Source organism: Myxocyprinus asiaticus, chromosome 7 (genome assembly GCF_019703515.2).
Source record: "Myxocyprinus asiaticus isolate MX2 ecotype Aquarium Trade chromosome 7, UBuf_Myxa_2, whole genome shotgun sequence".
Classification (NCBI taxonomy): domain Eukaryota; kingdom Metazoa; phylum Chordata; class Actinopteri; order Cypriniformes; family Catostomidae; genus Myxocyprinus; species Myxocyprinus asiaticus.
The window spans coordinates 38,295,608-38,316,975 of record NC_059350.1 but is presented as its reverse complement, the minus strand read 5'-3'; the positions used below and the strand labels follow the sequence as shown (position 1 = coordinate 38,316,975).

Below are 21,368 nucleotides of genomic sequence, written 5' to 3'. Positions count from 1 at the left end.
GAAAGTGGAACTGTTTGGAAGACAGGGGTCCCGTTACATCTGGCGTAAATCAAACACAGAATTCCACAAACAGAACATCATCTGTACGGTCAAGCATGGTGGTGGTAGTGTGATGGTGTGGGGATGCTTTAGTGCTTCAGGGCCAGGGCAACTTGCAGTAATTGAGGGAAACATGAATTCTGCTCTCTACCAGAAAATCCTAAAGGAGAACTTCATCAGTCTGTTAGTTGAAGCTTAAGCACAACTGGATTATGCAGCAAGACAATGATCCAAAGCGTAGGAGTAAGTCCACCTTTGAATAGATCAAAAGAAGTAAAATTAAAGTTTTGGAGTGGCCTAGTCAAAATCCTGACTTGAACCCGATTAAGATGCTGTGGCAGGACCTTAAATGGGCAGTTCATGATCGAAAACCCTCCAATGTGGCTGAACTAAAGAGTGGGCCAAAATTCCACCACAGCATTGTGAAAGACTGATCTCCAGTTATCGTGAGCGTTTGGCTGTAGTTGTTGCTGCTAAAGGTGGCACAACCAGTTATTAAGTTTAAGGGGGCAGTTATTTTTTCACATGGGTGATATAGGTGTTGGATAACTTTTTTACTTCAATAAAAAAATATATATATTTGAAAACTGTATTTTGTTTACTCAGGTTGCCTTTGTTTTATGTTATATCTCGTCTGAAGATCTAAAACAATTTAGTATGAAAAATACACAAAAATCTATCTATCTGTCTGTCTGTCTGTCTGTCTGTATATAATATATATCTGTCTACCAATTAATTTATTAATTTATTTGTCTTGCTTGCTAAATTGCTAAAGATTTCTGACAGAATAAAATCTAACAAAACTCTAGAAGGAGCATTTTCTACCATTTTTCTTATGCAGTGGGTAGTAACACAGTGCTATATTTGTCCCCTGCTGACCACCTTGCATGTTTGCCAGATTTTCTCAGTGACCTTGCATCCTAGCATGTCCAAAAATATGTTAATTTTAAGTAGACAAAACACTGGAAAAGCCAACTGCTGACATTATTTAGGGCCATTTCACATGGGACATTACAGTCGCAAAAGTCTAGTTCATGCGTGGTAAGTGCCAGATCGCAGGCAGTTTTGCTTGAAGGTATTCATGCACCCAAACCCCCTGATGTCTTAGCCTGAGTTTGTTAAATTCACCATGTTGAGCACACACTCCGAAAATATACAGCCCTAAAACTTTGATATCTAAACCATTGAGCTAAATACCTTGTTCTGATGGGTATGTGTGCATATATGTGTTTGCATGCATACTTATGAGAGTCTCTCTGTGGCGTAGAAATCAATCACAGAAGCAACAGTTTCTCACCAGACACATACACAGTCTTCACTGTGGGAGCCAAAAAAGTTGGCACTGATATGTCAGCCAAACCCTCTGTGAACTCGGCTGCTGTAAAGCCTGTTAGTGTCACTAATCTCTGAGCTGGCGAGGAGAGTTCAGTTCACCTTGGACTGGTTGGCACTGTGTCTCTCTCTCTCTGTCTCTGTGCACCAGTGCCACGCCACAGATTATGCAAATCCACTAGCGATGCCCCCCATTCAGACCATGACTCTCTTTAGGCCTGCCGCCATATTCCAGCCAAAAAAAGAAAAAATGAATAGAGAGATAAAAGAGGGTGATGTAGAAAAAAGAATGAGAAAAGGGTGGGAGAGAAATCACAAAGGGGTCAAAAGAAGAGCTGGAAAAACAGCACAGGGAGGGGAGGAGGTGAGTAAATAAACAGATAAATAATTTATAGAAAAAGAGGAGGTTCTAACATTGGGTGAACAGTTCAGAAGAGTTCAGATCACCACAACATCTGTAATTCACAGGCAGAAACAAAGAGATTGAAAGATGAGGCAGGGGCTTAGGAAGGGACAAGACAAGCATTTAAAGAGACGACATATATGTAGTGAGGGCAACATATAGTGTAGATCAGGTTGGTATAGGAAAATATAGACATGTACAAGACAGAGAGAGTGACAGACCGTGGGAGACCAAATCGCTTAGAGAGAGAGAGAGAGAGAGAGAGAGAGAGAGAGAGAGAGAGAGCAATTTAGATGCAAAAAATATCACAACAGAAAATGACTGATAGAGTGGAATAGGACAGTGGTCCTCAACCATGGGGGCCAGGGCCCACAAGAGGGCCTCAGTAAAATTCAAAAGGCCCTGCAAAATTTGCATAATTATTTAAAATAAATTACATGATATGCAAGTATTTTAACAATTAAATGCTTAATCACAAACTTACATCAACCTCTGAACTCTCATTCCCTTTTTTTTCACTGCAGCAAACTGCTTTGGCAAACAAAATTGACAAATTTGTTCGCTCAACAGTTGTCAGCAGATCTAAACTTTTATTTATTTTTTTGCTATTCTATATATTATATGACTTTCCACGGTGACAAATTCTGCAATGGAAGAACTACAGCATAAAGAAAATAACTTTGTTACTTATCTACTTTTATTTCTTTCCTTAAAAAGAAGCAATGCGAAACTGTATTAACTACAAAAAACAACATACTTGCTTCCACAATGTTATGATACTCTGGGTGGTTGCTAGGTTGTTCCTATGCAGTTTCTAGTGTGTTCTGGGTGGTTGCTAATATTCTAGTCCCTTGATATGGCTTGGGTCCCTCTTTCAAAGTAAATCTATAGGATTGTTTTTCCAGTTTTATCCACCTTTTTCTTGAACGCTGAAGTGTTCCACAAATCATAATAGTGTTTTTCAGATCATAACAGTGTTTTTCAGTCTCGTGAGTTTTTTCACTAGCATTTGCGTATGATTTTTGCGGATAAAATGATGTTTATCTAATTAAATTTGTAAAACATGTGGCTCCATAGTACCAATGTCTTTTGACAGAGCCTCACCAATCAAAGTTTAAGCAGTGGGCAAATGACCTGAAGCGATGGCCCAAGGTTAGTTACATTGATATAATTTACTACTCTGAGTTGTTATGACAGCCAACAACTGCACAAGTTGAGCCTGAATTAATTTTTACTCCAACTAACAATTAAAATGGTTGATCTCAGTCTGGATTGCTCGTTTTTGTAGTTTTCACATGCTTTTTATGGAGACCAGAACTTGAAAATAGTCCAGCAGCAATCAGGATCATCATGGTGCAGCCCAGTGGTTGGTCAGGATCACATTGGATTGTCCATTAAATGGAAATTGTGTTATTCATGTTCACAGTACAAACAACACAGGATGAATTATGTGCAGAATACGAAAATTAAGTGCTCAAATTGCTCAAAACATCCCGTATTTAAGGCATCATGTCTCAGGGGGGCAGCCCTTCCCTCCCACATTTGAACGGCGTCATCCCACATTTACAGTAAGCACTCAAAATGCCCAAGTGTCCCGCATTCGTGTATCAAAAAATAGGCAACCTTAAACAAAAATTATCTCGCTATGAATCTGGCGACAGTAAGTTGAAAATTCTCTAGCTGAAAAGAGTTTGTGCTTACCGAAATTCTAACCACTGCTCCCAGTAGCTGAAGCTGGAAGTTTTGTTGAACGTATGGGCACGTGTGAGCTCCAGTTTTCAAGTCAAATATCTACAGAGTGGTGCCAAAAGCGAGCAAGCTGCTTTTAGTTATAAATTATGTAATACAGTCAACAGAAATGCATATAATATTAACCCTATGCCACAACCCAAACCCCATCCCTAAACTTTACCGTCAGTGAGGTAGAAATGTAATCTTAGAGGGAAAATGCAACCTTCCTGGTTTCCATAGGCCCAGAACTCAAAGGCTACTCATGCAGTGCATTATTAGTAGTAGCGCCACTGGAAAAGGTAAACATGCCTGAATTGACGCAAAGATGTCTGATAGTAGATGGCGCTTGTCAGTAACTCTGAATAGGGTAGAATAGGGGTCGATGTAAGGGGATCAGAACATTCGGTAGCAACATGTCGAGTTCCCATGTGATCCTGCTGAAAAAAGGTAAAGGCTAGTTGAACTGAGAAAGTTGCAACGCTTAGTTACCAAAATTGTCCACAGTAACAAATTTAGCATTTGGAGGACTTCTGTGACATCCAAGAAAATAACTTTTTTGCAAATGTATTTTGTTTACTTTCTTTAATTGCAATAACGTGTCAACTACATAATGTCACAATGTTTGGGTGGCTGCTGGGGCATTACAGTGCAGTTGCTACAATGTTCTAGGTGGTTGCTATGGCATTGCAAGTCTGTATAATATTCTGGTCACTATATATAGCTCGGGTCCCTCCTTAAATGTAATTCTATGGGATTTTTATTTTTATGCCTGTTTTATTGTCCACCATGTAAAAATCATATTATTCATGTTCATAGTATAAACAGTGCAGGATGAGTTATGTGCTGAAAATGAACACCCCTAACCCTAAATATAAGCAATAGCAAGGCAAGCATCACTAATTAGAGGAGCAACGGAGCTACATAAGAAACACATAGATACACAGGGATACTAAGGGAGCTGAGAGTGAGAGTAATCATCCAGGCATGGGAACATCTAAACAAGCGTGCAGTAGGCCATAGAAAAACCCACAGACTTAGATCTCACCGTGCCAACAAATCTCTCAGGATCCTCACAAGGAACACATTGTTATTCATGGGAAAAAAAGCAGGCTTGTTAACTTGCACAATTAAGGCATCATTTGCCAGAGAAAAGGCCTGCTTTCCTATTGCATTGTCTTAGGGGACAAAAGAGTGCAAAAGAACTGTAAGAGCCATTGCTGGGAGACTCGGGTGGACCTTGCAGGTCTTGTGAGACACACAAGGGATACTTGTGTCACGACCGCTGACTCTGGGAGACATCCAGGGCCGAACACCGCAGAGAGATTTAACTGATTTGGCATGGTGGTATAGACAATGAGGAGGAATGCACTCCACATTCTAGCATAAACATCAATAGTGTGTGTGTGTGTGTGTGTGTGTGTGTTTTGGAGACAACCATATAATGCCCTTCAGATAATCTCCTGAAGTACTGACTACAAACTGAGAAGCTGTTAGAACTAATAAAGACATAATACCTGAAAACTAATAAATGATTAATTTTAAATTCATGCATTCTTTGACTCCTAAATGGGTCACTGTTAAACTATTGTGCTCTAATGATATATTGAGATATGCATTATTTCAGTGATCAAATTCTTTGGAATATGGAGAAACACAAATGTGAAGGAATCAATTTCTTTTGTGTGTGGCCACCACCTTTTAAGTAACTGGTACATGTCCTCTTGAGTGAGACGTCTCGTGTTTTTCTCATCCAGCTCTTCAAACTGTCTCAGTACATCTCTGTAACGATTGGCCACCACACTCTTCACCAGCCTAAACAGCTGAAAAACAATATATGTTCACTAAATATATGAGAACTTTTATTTAGTGTTGATTTGGGATGGTTGTCTATAGAACTCCAATTTAGCTTAGCAGAAATAATGCGGCAAGTTAGTAGAAGCTGTGCGGCAGAGTCACTGTAATATATGGCCTTGAGCGGTCTATTGCTTTTATAAAATGGTTGCAGTAGCAATTTACTAAAAGATACAGATAAACAATGTAAAAAAATATAATTTAAAATTAATAATAATAATCACAATAAACTTTAAAATTCTTCCACAAAGGGGGGGCCTGGGTAGCTCAGCGAGCAAAGCCACTGACTACCACCCTTGGAGTCACTAGTTTGAATCCCAAATTGGCCCGGTTGCTAGGGAGGGTAGTCACATGAGTTAACCTCCTTGTGGTCGCTATAATGTGGTTCGCTCTTGGTGGGGTGCGTGGTGAGTTGTGTGTGGATGCCACAGAGATGAAGCGCGTGTGGATGCCCACGCCATTCTCCGCGGCATCCACGCACAACTCACCACGTGCCCCATTGAGAGAAAACCACATTATAGCGACCACGAGGAGGTTAACACGCTCAACAAGCCACGTGATAAGATGTGCGGATTGACGGTCTCAGACGCGGAGGCAACTGAGATTTGTCCTCCGCCACCCGGATTGAGGCGAGTCACTACGCCACCATGAGGACTTAGAGCACATTGGAAACTGGGCATTCCAAATTGGGGAGAAAATAATACAAAATTCTTCCATCAAGGAATGTAGTTCATTAGCCTAACTATGAGCCATATTTGCCAGAAAACAACGTAACTATGTAATGGAATTCTATGAATGTGCGGTCACAGTTGTGTGTATATCAGCGACTTTGCTGCTACAAATGTGTTTTACAGCCAGAATAATTCCTCACACAGCTCTCTGGAATACTTTATTCTGACTGGTCAATCACTGAAATCTTCAGTCAGATATTTTTGCATAATGACAGCTAAACTGTATAACTGAAAGTTGTACCAGGCAACTGATTTCGTAACTGAGCTACTTCCATGTGTCTCATGGTGAATAAGTTGACTGAAATGATACTGAGCTCAACCCTGATATCATGACTGACATCATACCTCATGGTCACTTCGATTCGGTTCCAATGAGCTCTTCTCCTGGCTTGAATCAGTATTCAAGGCAGTCTGGGCAGCTGCCTGGAAGAGACTGGGAACTCCTTTCCTGAGGGAGCAATAAGAAGAGAAAGGAAAAGAAAAAGTCTTTTAGACCATGGCTTTGGTTTCAAGATCATTTGTGATTACTTCATACTAGTGGTTGCATAGACTAGTCGACTGTTAATAATGTAGTCGACACTGTCAGCCTGAAGTCAACTATTCGCTTTCCACTTGATTTACAAAATGCGTCTGTAGGAAATATATCGGTGGCGGATTTCCAAAACGTAGCATGGCAAATGAAGACTCATATTAATGAGGAAAGCCCAACTGATTTTGTTAGGGTTAGGTTTACTGGTTGGGTTATAGTTTCTCTGACCAATCAGGTAGTGCTTTTGCTGATGAATATAAATTAAGCTTCCCCCGCAATCCTACGTTTCGGAAACTTGCCAGCGGGTGTGGGGGCTGATAAAAGCAAATAAAAGCTGAAAACACAACGGAAATAAGCCACAACACAATGGAAAAAATAAAAACACAACAAATTTAAGCCACAACACGATGAAATTAATAAGATACACCAAAACAAAATTATAAAAAAAAAATGTTATAAAAACTCTTGTACTTATTTGTCCATAAGTGATCTGGCCAATACCTGGTTGAGTTTCTACTAAAACTCTTAATGCACATCAACATTTGCTCGAATCCATAATGGGCAATGATGCGAAAATGACGTCACAGTACCTGCAGTTATTCCTGCATACTGGCAGCTTTTATAAGGTGTCCTGCTCCTGCAAAAATGGGCTGTATTCAGGCTGTAGCCCAGGGGCAGTTCTAGGGTCAGTGGACATCCGGGACTTAGCCCAGAGACATCTATGTATGCATTATTATACATGGGATACACTTTAAAATATATTTAAAAGTTACATTGGAAAGAGATTTTTAAATGAAGTAAATCTTTCAATATTGTTTAAAGAATACAAAACATAAAATGTATGCCTGAGCATAAAATGAGTTGGATTGAAAACTTTTCAGATCTACCAACTGTTTTATTCCACCACTATAGACAATCAACCTACAAATCTAGAGCTGTTATTCCTATTTTAGGAACCTGCCTACAGAACATCCACAAATTGTTATACTGTATTCATCAACAAAAACGTATGACCTCAAAGTGAGAATGACAGACATTCCAAGATATTATATTTACTGTACAAACAAAAGTGCAGCACAGGTAAGGTTTAACATGTGCACTGCTGCAGTCATTGATGACAGGAAAGCCAGTCCATTCCTCTTTTATAGTATGCTGACAGTGAATCCCAACTTCTTTCCAACCACTGAATTTTAGAGTCTGTTTTTGTGAGAATTGATCAATAAATACATAAATAAAGATGATCTATAAAAAGTAAAGATTCCTTACTCATTCGTCAAGCACAATTTTATGTCATCTATTCATATTATACACAAACTAGGGATGGGATGATATGGTCATCTCACAATTTGGTTTGATAAATGCTATGAGGTTAACAATTCTATATAATCTCAGTGCATTAACACTTAAATGACAAAGTATGAGAGAAACATTTTTATTTTTATTTTTGTATTTTATTTTATTTTTTTCGCAAAAATGCACTTTATAATTTTTATACACAATATAAATGCTCAAAGTTTAAATAATAAATGAGTTGCTCATATACCTTTCCCCATCAGAAAAGATCACAAACAAATATGCCTTAAAAAATAGTGGAGTACATTCAAGCTGATCAGGTGCAGGACAAGCAATGGAACTGAACAGAACCTGTCCTGAAATAGCACGATTAAGTGTATATTTATTTTTAATAACTGGTTTGTCACCATAATTATAATCACATTTAAAAATATAAAAATTCTACATTCTATAAATTAATATTATATCATGACATTGTATACATAATAATGATATGATAATAATGAATGTACAATTTACAAGTAATAACAATGAGTTTACATTCATTTGTATTACAAGCGCTATAAAGGTTTCTGTCACTTTAAGTGTTCAACGTGCACGTCACACACTTGCACACAGTTGTTTAAGTTCATTCATTAATGAGAGAGAAGTCTTGATTTTTAGCACAATCGTGCTATTTGTGATTAAAATTCATATTTCTTTTTACTTTTTTATCTGACTGTAAAGTACAAAAGGGATTTTAAAAGATGCATTATTCAGTGAAAGTGGAGAGCAGGATCTCATCTTTGATGGACACACATTACATGGTTTTAATCTCAAGCACATTTCAACAAAACAAGGTGATTTCCAGGTATTATAGTACTTACATTTCTAAAAGCTAAGCATTTTAAGCCCTTCAAGGACCTTGTTGTGTGAACCCTGTAAACAGTGTAGAAAAAAGCGCAGTAGAGGTAAAATAAAGCAATAGAGAGATTATGATGTTTGAAGGTTTTATTTATGATCACATGGACAGAAAACAATGTTGCAAATTTCGAAATATCAAGTTTTGCCTCGATATGTTTCGTAATTTTTTTTTTTGGTTCTCAATATATCAAAATTCGAAGTCCCATCCCCTCGAACACAAACATGTATATACATAACACACATTCACACTTGCTGAAGCCAATTATAATTAAACACAGAGAAAAGTCTTGCACAAATAACATATGCATCCATATCCATTCAAGTGAAAGCCTACGCAAACCACATGTACCAATCTCATTGGCAGGATCGTACTGTATGTAACCTCTTATGACGATTGGCCAGTTTACATGTCAATCAGTACTTCTTGTCTGAGTGGGCGGTTCTTGTCAGGAGTGAATTAACGTAAAAGGAGACACTGTTTGATGCACAGCTCGCAGAAAAGCGGTTCTAAAGGATTTTATTTTACTGTACACGTGAAAACTTTATGATTAGTACAAGGTTATAAAAACATTCAGGGCTTTTCCTGAAACATCTGGGGCTTAAGCCCAGTAAGCCCAACCCTAGCGCCACCTAGGCCTGTCACAATAATGACGTTATCGACTTATCGTACGATATATGGACATGACCTCGATCATTTTTGCTGACCTCGATATTGCCCATTGTGTTTACATGCATGCTTGTTTCAATAAGAATGAATGTCACCAACATTTTAGCCAGTCGCGCTGCTTCTGTCCTCTCGTCTGCTCTTTTTTGTCAGAGGCAGGGCTCAGGCAGCTCCTCCACACACACAGAGCAGACAGTGACAGGTGAAGATTACATGTTACTCGAGGCTAATAGGTGTTTTAATACAGGGCTCAACATTAACACTTGTCCGGGACAAGTGGAAATTTTGAATGGGCAAGTTAAAGAGAATTTTGACAACTGTTTCACAAATCGCATGCCCGAAGCCATGCTCCTTAGCCAAAGCAGCCCGTGAGTCTGAGTTCCACCCTGTTAGGCCTTCAGAATTTCTACAGAATCCCTCAACACTGCAGTGAATAGGCATCTAAAGTCAGATTGTCAGATTCATCAACCAATCAGATTTATTTGTTCTTGTGGGTGTGGTCTTAGGATATGTCCCCATCTAGGCCTTCTAGCTGGCCTTAAGTGATGTACGTAATATGAAAGCCAAAAGTGCGAGATCATGCTGATGAGTTGGCTGTCATCACTGCTGGTATTGCCATTGAGAAAGAGAGATGTTCTCCATGATCGTGCGATTGATTAATTAAACAGGAAATGAGGGCTGATTTTCACCTCAAGCAAACTGGTAAGTGCTTTTTGCATTGTTATAGCAACATCAGGTGTTTTCTAAGTGTACATTAGGCTGCTTGAGCATTCAGTGTCGGATCAAGTTTTGAAAAGTAACCGTGTACACTGACGAAAAACAAAATGTATTGCAAGCAAAATTTAATAATACCATCTGTAGAGTGAAGCGAAACGCTTAAAACAGACTTATGCACTCGTTACATCTCTCATCATTCTAGAGCTCCATCTAATGTATGTATCCGAGGTATTTTCTCTGCCATGTGAATCAGTCAATTTTAATAAGTATATAACAATATACATTATAATATTATTAATACTATAACATTAATAAATTACACACAATGAAAACATTATCTGTCTTTAATATGCATATCTGTTTTGAATATACAGCATAACTGATTTAGCAGCAAGGTTCTCTCAGGATTTTATCTGTTAACATTTTCAATGCATTTTGTCAATATTAATCAGCAGTTTTTAATGCAACTGGTGAGAACTGACTTGTACTCTCAAAGATATGATTTACCGAAAAATTTACATTTGGTAACACTTTACAAAAAGGTTCCATTTGTTAACGTTAGTTAACTACATCAGTTTTATATGTTAACATTAGTTAATGCACTATGAACTAACAATGAACAATTGTATTTTCTTTAGTAACTAACATTAACTAAGATTGATAAATGTTGTAAAATATTGTTCATTGTTAGTTCATGATAGCTAATGAACTATCTAATGTAAATGAACCTTATTGTAAAGTGTTACCAAAAATTCTGTCATAATTACTCGCCTTCATGTTGTTCCAACCCCGTCTGACTTTCTATCTTCCGTGGAACTCAAAGAGAGATGTTAGGGACAATGTAAGTTTCAGTCTCAATCCACTTTTATTTTATGGAGAAAAAAAAATGCAGTGACAGTGAATAGTGACTGTGACTAACATTCTGCCAAAAATCTAATTCTGTGTTCCTCAGAAGAGAGAAATTCATACAGGCTTGAGCGTTAGTAATGATTTACCATATTTCTGCACTGTGTTCTTAATCCCTATCAGGTGTAAATGATGATGATGGAGGCTTTTATTTTTTTTTCTGTCTTACATCCTTTCTTTTGTTTTTGTCTCTGGACAAGTAACTTTTTTATGAATGATGAATTGAATGATCAATTTACTTGTCCAAAGGACAAGCACATGACGATGCTTACTGTTGAGCTCTGTAATAGGTTTTTTCCCCAATGACTGCATAATTCCAGCCAGAAAGTTTGGAAGAATAAGTCCAAATGGACTTGGTTTCAAAGCCGCATTCCACAGCTCCAGTGTGGGAACATTTTAGCTTTAAGCCGAATGAGAGAGGAGAGTCCATTAACGTGAATGAGCCGGCATGCCGACTTTGTTAAAAACAGTGGCAAAGAAAAGTTGCAATACAACTAACCTAAAAGCTCATCTAAAACATTAACATAACCACCCCACCCAGTTTTCCGAGCTGGGAACAAAAACCACAGTTGGAGATGGAGAGGGGCCTTCCCAATTTTAATTTTTTTTTACATTCTGATTCCAAAGTCTGAATATTCTTAAGAATTAAAAATTCATTGTTCTTTGAAAGGGTGTACTTGCATTATTATGCTATAATATTATCATTATATCAGTGACATAAAACGGTCTTAAAATGACAATAATATCGTTTATCGCAATTATTTCTGGGACAATATGTCGTCCAACAAAAGTAGTTATCGTGACAGGCCCATGCTCAAATGCCGAATCGCTCAGGGGAAACGCTCAGATCCCTGGTCAACACTCTTGTGACACATCGACCGGGGAACTCAGTGGAATGCAGTGGAACAAGTAGCTCTCTGCATCCTCCGAGCAGCCCTAATGATCTCTCATGCATTGAGTCAGACTGCCACACAACTTAAAATGCAATGCTTAAAAAGTATTTATTTTCTGTTAATTTCGCTGTGCTGTTTCTTAATTTGTTTGTGTTGTGGCTTGTTTCCATTGTGCTGTGGATTTTCTGCTGTGTTGAGGCTTTATTTCATTGTGTTGAGGCTTATTTCCATCACGTTTTCAGCTTTTATTTGCTTTGTTAATTTTCTTGTGTACAAAAACACTTCAAGTTGGAGTACGATGACATGATGGAATGCATCCCTATCATGCACGCTAGATCCTGTGTCCGCCTGTAATCATCTGTGCAAGAGAAGGGGGAACTGCCAGCAACTACAGGTAGTCCTACACTAAAACATACAAAACAACGCTCGGACAGACGCTCATAATTTCCCCCTCAGGTTTCAAACTACATATGCATATTTCCATGGCAACCTATAGGACCCCAGGCACAGCCTGGCTATCTAATGCCTGATGACATGTAGCTAAGTTGCTATTTTTTAAATGACTTATAACTAGCTAAAACCCATTACATTGAAGCAAACGTATCTTTTTATTGTATATTTTAATGGGTAGTGGAGCGGAAATTCTGCGCCACCCGTGGAGGTTGACGTCATAACAAGTCGAATTCAACACGACTAATAGGGCTCGACTAGTCGACTATTAAAAATCAGTAGTCGTGCAACCCCTACTTCATACTATTTATGGGAATCCATGAGAAACCCTTTAAAATTAGCAATCCGCTTTGTGTTTCTGAATTTCCAGAATTCCAACTGTTCTCGCTTGAGTGGCGAACAGGGAGAGCAACAAGACCTGACAGTGAAATGGCCTTGCTGCACTGACTGCTTTGAGAGCAACTGGAGTGGTCAAACCATGCAGACACCTGATGGTCTTGAAGTGTTAGCTAAACTATGAAGAAGCACATGAGAAAAGCTGGATGTACAAAGCCCAGTCTAGGCTAATGTGTTTCCTGTGCGCTTGGATGAGTTGATGGGGGCCGGGCTCGCCTGAGCGGATAGCCGTGGCTCTATTGTGCTCAAGAGAGGACAACCACTCCCCAGGCTTTGGGGCAGCTTTTTGGGCCATCCAAGGGCCACAGTCCGAACGAGGTGGGCGGACCGCTGGCTTGAAAGGTCATGAGCTAGAGCAGAGAGTGACGCTTTGGGTAAAGGGAGAGAAAAAGAGAAGGGAGAAAGAGATGGCAACGTTTAAAAGACAGAAGTTCTCCAAATAAGAATGTTCATAGCAGTTCAGAAAGATGAAAAGTAGTGACACTGACTACAAGAGGCATTATGTTTGTGTTTGTGCACTGTGGCTCTGACAAAGTTGTTAGTATGCCTTCAAAAGAGCATTCTTTATTTCAGTGTTAATATAGCAGAAAAGGCTGACTTGAACGGGCCAGAAAATCAACAAAATGAAAATGTTGGTGTCCGTAAACATTTTGAACGTGAACGTGTGTTAAAGTAAGTGTTTACGAAAAGCTGTGTGAAAAGTTTCTGAAAAAAGCTATTAAACAAGGACTGAGTGTCCATCTGATTTGAAAGTATGAACTTCCAAATCACAGCAGAGCTACAGCTAAATAATGATAATTCATCATAGAGGCTGAATACTGTATATTAGTGGACCTGTGGATGCTGAGAGAAGGAAGAGACCTTGTGACCCAGCCACGGACATCTCAGCAGGACTCCCATGTCCAACAGCCCTGCCACAAAACCAACACAGCAGGACATGACATTGACGTAAAGCCAAATAAACTAACCACACACCAACTACCAGAAGTACTTTTGCACACCACACACAGATGCTCATGCACTGTTCAAAGTGTAAAGAAACCAAGATCCACTGAGTGGATTTTTTAATGTTCTATTAAATAAAATTAAATAGAATTTTAATTAATAGAATTATTCAGTAAATATTCACATTCACTGAATATTTACATTCATTCACCAAACACAGCAACTATATTTCATATTTTTCATATTCAAATTGTTAGGGGATTCTTGATGAATAAATGCATATAAAAAAGCTAACGCATAAGTTTCAATATTCTTAATTATAAAAATAAATACACAATTTGTAGTATATTAAACCCCCATATACTGATTTGCAAACATTTAATTAAAAGTTTTCAATAATATTTTCAGCAAGAAAACAGCTTATTTAATGAAACCGAGAATTTTTTTTTTAAAATATTTGAAATTCTTTTTTTATTTTTTTGCCTCTAAAAAGTCTCTAAAATATCTTAAACTCACAAACCTCACAACCACTCAGTTTCTCAAACTCAGACTGTGAGTTGACGCAATGATTTATAGACCTAATCAAATGAATTTAGACATTTTAACATGCTAGTAGTTGCATAGATGAATATATACATCCATTTCAGGTTGCCACCCTGGTTTTCCAAAATTTATTTTGAGCCATTGGCAGACCCCCTCTCAGCCGCAGATGCCTGATCATCAGAGAGGAGAGACAACATGTTGTTTTAACAGACAAGGGGTCGGTTTAACTCCTCACAGACCCACTGTTCTTCTCAAGCAGAGATAGAGGGATTTGAAATTAAAAGAAGAGGGAGCATGAGGGAGGAAGGAGTCCAATCACTCACAGAGATGAGACACCCACAGAGATAAATTGTGAATGAATGGCCTGCTTATTTTTTTTTTTTTTTCATTTCATCTCTTCTGAGGATGGAGTGAGTGAGTGAGTAAAAGAGAGGAATAAGTAGATGCACATTTGGAACTGTATTGTTTGGTTTAATCTGGGCCACCATCTGAGAGCAGGAGACGTGTGTGTGGAGAGAGGAATTTGTGAAAGAGAGTACAAGAGCCACATGAGAGCGCTGTAGGGGAGAATGTGTGTGCACTATAAAAATTTCATCCAACTACAATTTAAAACTTAAGGAACCTGATGTCAAACTTAAAAGTAAAGTAAAATGAAAAGTAAAAAGTGGTAAAAAGGTTACAACCTGCACTTAAAATGTATTGATGAAGATAATCATCATAAATAAAATTCGAAATTATTGTGGCAGTTGGATAGAAACAAAGATGCTTTTCAATGAAGTGATTTTATTTTTTTAATTTTTTGCAGTGTGTTTGTGTGTGTGTGTGTGTTTACATGTTTATACTACATTGTGGGGACCAAATGTCCCCCAAAAGGATAGTAAAAACTGAGATCACCTATCTTGTGGGGCCCAGCTAGCGGTCCCCATGAGAGAAATGGCTTAGTAAACATACTAAATGATGTTTTTTTGAAAATGTAAAAATGCAAAAAGGTTTCTGTGAGGTTTAGGTTTAGGGGTAGGGTTAGGATTAGGGGATAGAAATTATCGTTAGATCTGTATAAAATCCATAAAATGGAGAGTCCCCACAATGATATGAAAACAAGTTTGTGTGTGTGCGCGTGTGTGTCTGTCTAAGATGTACACACAGGGGTTAATATAATCACATGGGTGTGTTGAAAAAACCCTAGCACTATTAAAGGAATTATTTCAGGAATTATAATTATAGGAATTATTAAAGGAATAATCTGGGTTCAATACGAGTCAAGCTTAATAGACAGCATTTGCTGCATAATGTTGATTACCACAAAAACTTATTTCGACTTGTCTCTCCTTTTCTTTCAAAAAAAGCAAAAATCGAAGTTACCGTTAAGGCAATTACAATGGAAGTGAATGGGGCCAGTTTTTGGAGGGTTTAAAGGCAGTAATGTGAAGCTTATTGTGGCATGGGGGGCATGGTCATGTGTTGGTCTGCAGGAGAGGGAGAGCCGTAAGTCTTGTCACCTGGGTCGTAATTATCTCTAACACCTGTCTCTCATTATAGTGATGGTGGAGGGAGACCTGAAAAGGCACACCAGAGCGTCAGAGAGGGGAGAGAGTGACCAAGAGAGCACGACACAGGTGACGAGCCTTACCGCTCTCCCTCTCCTGCAGACCGACACATGACCACGCCCCCCATGCCACACTTATAATAAAAGCATTTACATAAATTCTTCTGTTGAGCTGTAAAGTTGTTTAAATCATCGTTTTTACAGTCGTTTTAGGGTTTTAGGAATATTATGCCACAAATACTGTCGATTGAGCTTAACTTGTATTGAACCCAGAATATACCTTTACATTTTTTTGTGCTACAGACAAGAATGGAACATCAAAAAGGTTTATTGAGGTGGGGTGTGCTTAATTTTCCAAACCAAAAAACTAATTATATTTTCCTGGCAGATGATAAAATAGGAAAAATCATAGACTAACTGTATATTTCAGGAGGGACGTGAGCCATATCTAGTGACCAGAATATTATGCTGACTTGGGGATAGGATAGTCTCTTTTGACACTGGCCAGTAAGTATCCATCTAGCAACCACCCACAAAACCCTAGCAACTACATACTGTAACAACGCTCTAACAACCTATAGTGACAAGGGTTATACTGAATGGGGATTTTGTAATACTAACAGTGGGGAAAAATCCCATGCACCAAGGGACATCCTGAATAGAGAGGCAACGCCATGGCAACCACCAAGAACAAACAAGTAATGTGGTGGCAAATTTTACACACAAGCACTGCTTATATTTTCTTCAGAAAATTTAGATGGTATTCATTTTTTTTTCTTTTTTTCTCTGATGCGTCTCCTAGACAACATGTAATACAAGTAGTATTAATATTATTTCTACACCTTCCGTTCTGTATTTTGTCACATTACCCCTTTTTTCTCAGCTAACCTCTCTTGCACCTTTGCCATTCTGCAAATATTTCCCCAGCATGTTTCCTACTGTCATTACATCATAAGGCAGTTTTAATTTCACTAAGATTGATTTTTAGGTTATTTTGCAAATGAGACGTCTGTTGATATTGACGTCTATGATTTTATATGAATTTCTATGAATAGGACTTTGTATTCAAAGCCTATTTAATAAAAGAGAGTTACATTGTGTAGTCAAAGTGTATGTGGGCAGGTTTAAGTGGTTTACGAGGACATTTGTTTAGGTTACAAACTGGTAATTACAAGGGTATTATGCTATAAATGTGAGTTATGAGGACATTTCTAGTGTCCCCATAATTCAAATCACCATTTTTGCTTAAAAAATCATACTAAACGATGTTTTATTGAAAATGTAAAAATGCAGAAAGGGTTTTTGTGAGGGTTAGGTTTAGGGGTAGGGTTAGGTTTAGGGGATAGAATCTATAGTTCGTACAGTATAAAAATTATTATGTCTATGGAGAGTCCTCATAATGATAGCTGCACCAACATGTGTGTGTGTGTGTGTGTGTGTGTGGGCAGGTTTAAGTGGTTTACGAGGACTTTTTTTTAGGTTACAAACTGGTAATTACAAGGGAATTATGCTATAAATGTGGTTTATGAGGACATTTCTAGTGTCCCCATAATTCAAATCACTTAAAAAACCTACTAAACACTGTTTTTTTGAAAATGTAAAAATGCAGAAAGTTTTTTGTGAGGGTTAGGTTTAGGGGTAATGTTAGGGTTAGGGGATAGAATCTATAGTTCGTACAGTATAAAAATCATTATGTCTATGGAGAGTCCTTATAATGATAGCTGCACCAACATGTGTGTGTGTGTGTGTGTGTGTTTGTGTGTCCAGTGTCCCCTACAGCTGCAGCTTCAGCGGATTACCCATCATCCACATGGCAACATTACACAAGTCGGTCTTTGAACAAAAGTCATGGCTGCTATTAATGAGATGGTAATCCCGGGCAGCGCTACCTCCCAGATCTGCTTCCACTGACAGGGGAAGAATGTCCAAACGGCCTGCTCACAACACCCAGCACAACACTGTGGCCATTGTCAGCAGAGCTGGTCTGAGCCCTGGACCCAGCTCAAGGAGTTATCCCCTTCCATCCCGATCCTGTCCCCACACCCCCATCTCAACCCCTTTACACCCCATGAATAAAAATGAAAGCCGTAAATGGGTGGAGGAAATGGAAGGAAGGGAAAGAGAGGGAGAGAAAGAGGAAAAACGAAATGTTTTGCCAGAGATTAGGGTGGGATATCTGAGATTTTGACGTCTGAGGTTCCCACACGAAGATCTGACATCTTCCCATCCTTGGGACCGCTCGCTCTCTCTGTCTCACCATAGGGACCACACATATTATGAGGGGCCCAACAACCCTTAAACTGTTTTCAAATCATTGGGAGAGGCAGAAGAAATTGAGCTGAGGAATGGTGTTAAATCAAGGCAGAAGACTACACACACTAACACCAGACGTTTACAGTCATATGGATAAAAAATGCAATGAAATTGAATAGTGACTGAGGCTGCCTAACGTTTCCTCGTGTTCCACAGAAGAAAAAAAAGTCATACCGGTGTGGAACAACATAAGGTTGAGTAAATAATGACAGAATTTTCATTTTTGGGTGCCAAAAATGAAAATTCTCTCATCATTACTAACCCTCATGCCATCCAAGATGTGTATGACTTTTGCGTATGAAACAAAGATTTTTAGAAGAATATCTCAGCTCTGCTGGTCCTCACAATGCAAGTGAATGGTGACCAGATCTCAGAAGGTCCAAAAAGGATAAAAAGTAATCTACAAGACTCCAGTGGTTAAACCCATGTCTTCTGAAGTTACATGATAGTTGTGGGTGAGAAACAGATCAATATTTATGTCATTTTTTACTACAAATCTCCACCTTTGAGCAGCCTGCACCAGAATGTGGAAGTGAAAGTGAAAGTGTAAATACACAGTAAAAAAATAAATAAACACAACTTAAATATTGATCTGTTTCTCACCCACACCTATCATATATCTTTAGAAGACATAGATTTAAACATTGGAGCCTTATAAATTACTTTTATGCTGCCTTTATGTTCTTTTTGGACCTTCTGAGTTCTGGTCACCATAAACTTGCATTGTGAGGACCAACAGAGCTGAGATATTCTTCTAAAAATCTTTGTTTTGTGTTCAGCAGAAGAAAGAAGGTCATACACATCTGGGATGGCATTAGGGTGAATAAATAATGAGAGGATTTTTATTTATGGGTGAACTATCAACATCTGAGACAAATTAACTGAAAACTCCTTTATGTTTCCTGAGCTATGAAAAAGCAACCTCTGAGCAATAAAATCTTTGGATCTTTGGAATCATTTTCTCCAACATTGCTCCTAATTAATGTCAAGTTAATATAACACAAAGAATAATGATATAACTATATACTAAATAATTCAAAATTGAAAATATAAAAAGTTTGCTAGATTTACACTGCTGATTAAGGTGGAAACGAGTCATCACAATCTGTAAAAAGGTACCTAACCTCCTCCAGATGCTTGCAGTCTCTCAAAGAGCAAAATATAAGCAAGCTTCAGCTTGAGCTGCAAATCAAGTCTGTTTTAGAATTGCAAACAGTTAAAAAAAGATTTTTAGTTCTATCTACACACAATGTATTTATTGTGTTTTGCTACAAATAAAATGTCCAATTTAATGTTCAATAATGTGATTCAACTCAAAGGAACATTAAACTGTGATGTGAGCAGTGTTAATCTGGTGAGGTCTGAATGTTGACAGCTAAAGCTCTGTTTGACTAACATGTCAAAGTTTCACCCAAACAGTGGAAATGCCACACATGAACTACTGACACCGGGATCAGCCTGCTTTAGCATGAATGATTTAGCATTTCTCATGGGACAGTGGGAGAGAGTGAGAGTTTGTAGCTGTCATTGGCGGTGCATGGTCGGCCTTTCTCACTGTTCTCTGTGAGTATAGAAGTTCTAAAGTTTTCTTTCTCTCTATTCAGGAGGTCCCTTGGTGCATGGGCTTTTTCCCCACTGTTAGTATTACAAAATCCCCATTCAGTATAACCCTTGTCACCTGTCAACTAAGCCAGGCTGGTTTTCTAGGTCTTTATCCCATAAACACACTGAGAGAGAAAATAAAATGAGTAGCTAAGCTTATACCCTGCCCCCATTTGATGCGTGCACACACCCTACACACACACACACACACACACACACACATACACACACTAAAACCACATGTCTCAGAGCTGCTACTCTAGCAGATTAAAATTCATTACCCTGTTCTATTTAAGAAACGTTTACATTGCGTTGGTTATTGTCGGTCATTCATTAGGTGGTTAGGGGAGTTCACATGGGTCCCCCAGGGTGGTCAGGTCCTAATCCTCATATCCTCCGATTTAAAAGCATCTTCGCACAAACACTGAAATTTGAGGGGCTCATAACAACTAAAACATCCCATTTTCAATCATTTTTATGGTTCTCTATTTGTTGGGTTCACAACAAAATGTAGACTATGCGTTGCATTTATTTTACCACTGGTTCTCGTGTTTTTATCATGCAAAATGTGAGTTCAAAAGTTTCTGAATTTAAATTTGAGCACGTTCAGTTGAACTATCAATTTCTTTGGTAAAACAACATGCAAAATGCTCTAAGCCGACAAGCAAATGACAAGCATTCTACTTTAAAATGCTTTAAAAAAAGATATGGGATATTGAATAAAAATACTCAGAACAATTGAAATATGACTTCTTTTTCAGTGATTTTCAGTTTGATAAATTTTAGGCAACATTAAGCACACAATAGTATATATATACTGTATATAAAGGCATTCTACAGACCTGACCATGATGCTTTTTTAGGCTAAAGTATATCATGTTTTTGCATCTTTCAGTGAAACACAATGGATAAAATACAAAAGCAGAGGAGAAAGTCACCCTGATGCATGATGTCACTAGACTTAATCTCTTCCCTCTCACTGAATACAAATCATGCAAACAGTTGCAGTTTTGACAAACTTAAAGACAAAGAACACAAAGTACTACTACAGTACATTTTGACTAACACACAATCCAGTGAAAGGCATTTCATTTGATCAACGGCTTGTATTGTCTGTTGGTTAGAATCAAAACACTCATAATTTAAAAATTATTATAAAAGATGAACCAGAGCCTAAAAAGGATTTGTAAAGAAAAAGTCATTATAATTGTCTAGCAATGTGCTATTGACATGACATGTCATTTACTGTAATCAAAGAAAAGTCAATTTATTGTTTCTCTTTGATTTTTAACATTTGGCTGGACACCAATGAACAGAGATTTTGTCTATAAAAAATATAAATATAATAATAAAATAAAGAAAAATAGTTTGACAGCATTTGTGAAAGCAGTGTGCTGCTCGTGCTGTACTCCATTTAAAACTGTACAGTATGTTTCTATTTTTTCAATATGCGTTCTTTTTTTAAAAAAGGACCATTTAACGGAACTAGTGAAGGCAAAAAAGTTATTAAAAATGGTGAACATCTAAAAAGATATAGTAACAAGTTACAGTATCTAAAATATACACTTTTGCATATGCATA

At 38.0% G+C, this 21,368-nt stretch overlaps 1 protein-coding gene across 1 annotated transcript in view; it reads right to left on the bottom strand.

Moving 5' to 3' along the window:
* Positions 1-21,368, bottom strand: part of si:ch211-197n1.2 (EF-hand calcium-binding domain-containing protein 6) — a 50,705-nt gene that overhangs the window by 5,488 nt on the left and 23,849 nt on the right. The window contains exons 13-14 of the mRNA XM_051702251.1: positions 6,433-6,535; positions 5,201-5,325 (exon numbers count right to left, since the gene is read on the bottom strand). Of these exons, the coding sequence (XP_051558211.1) occupies positions 5,201-5,325; positions 6,433-6,535 (228 nt within the window). The remainder of the gene's footprint in view (positions 1-5,200; positions 5,326-6,432; positions 6,536-21,368) is intronic.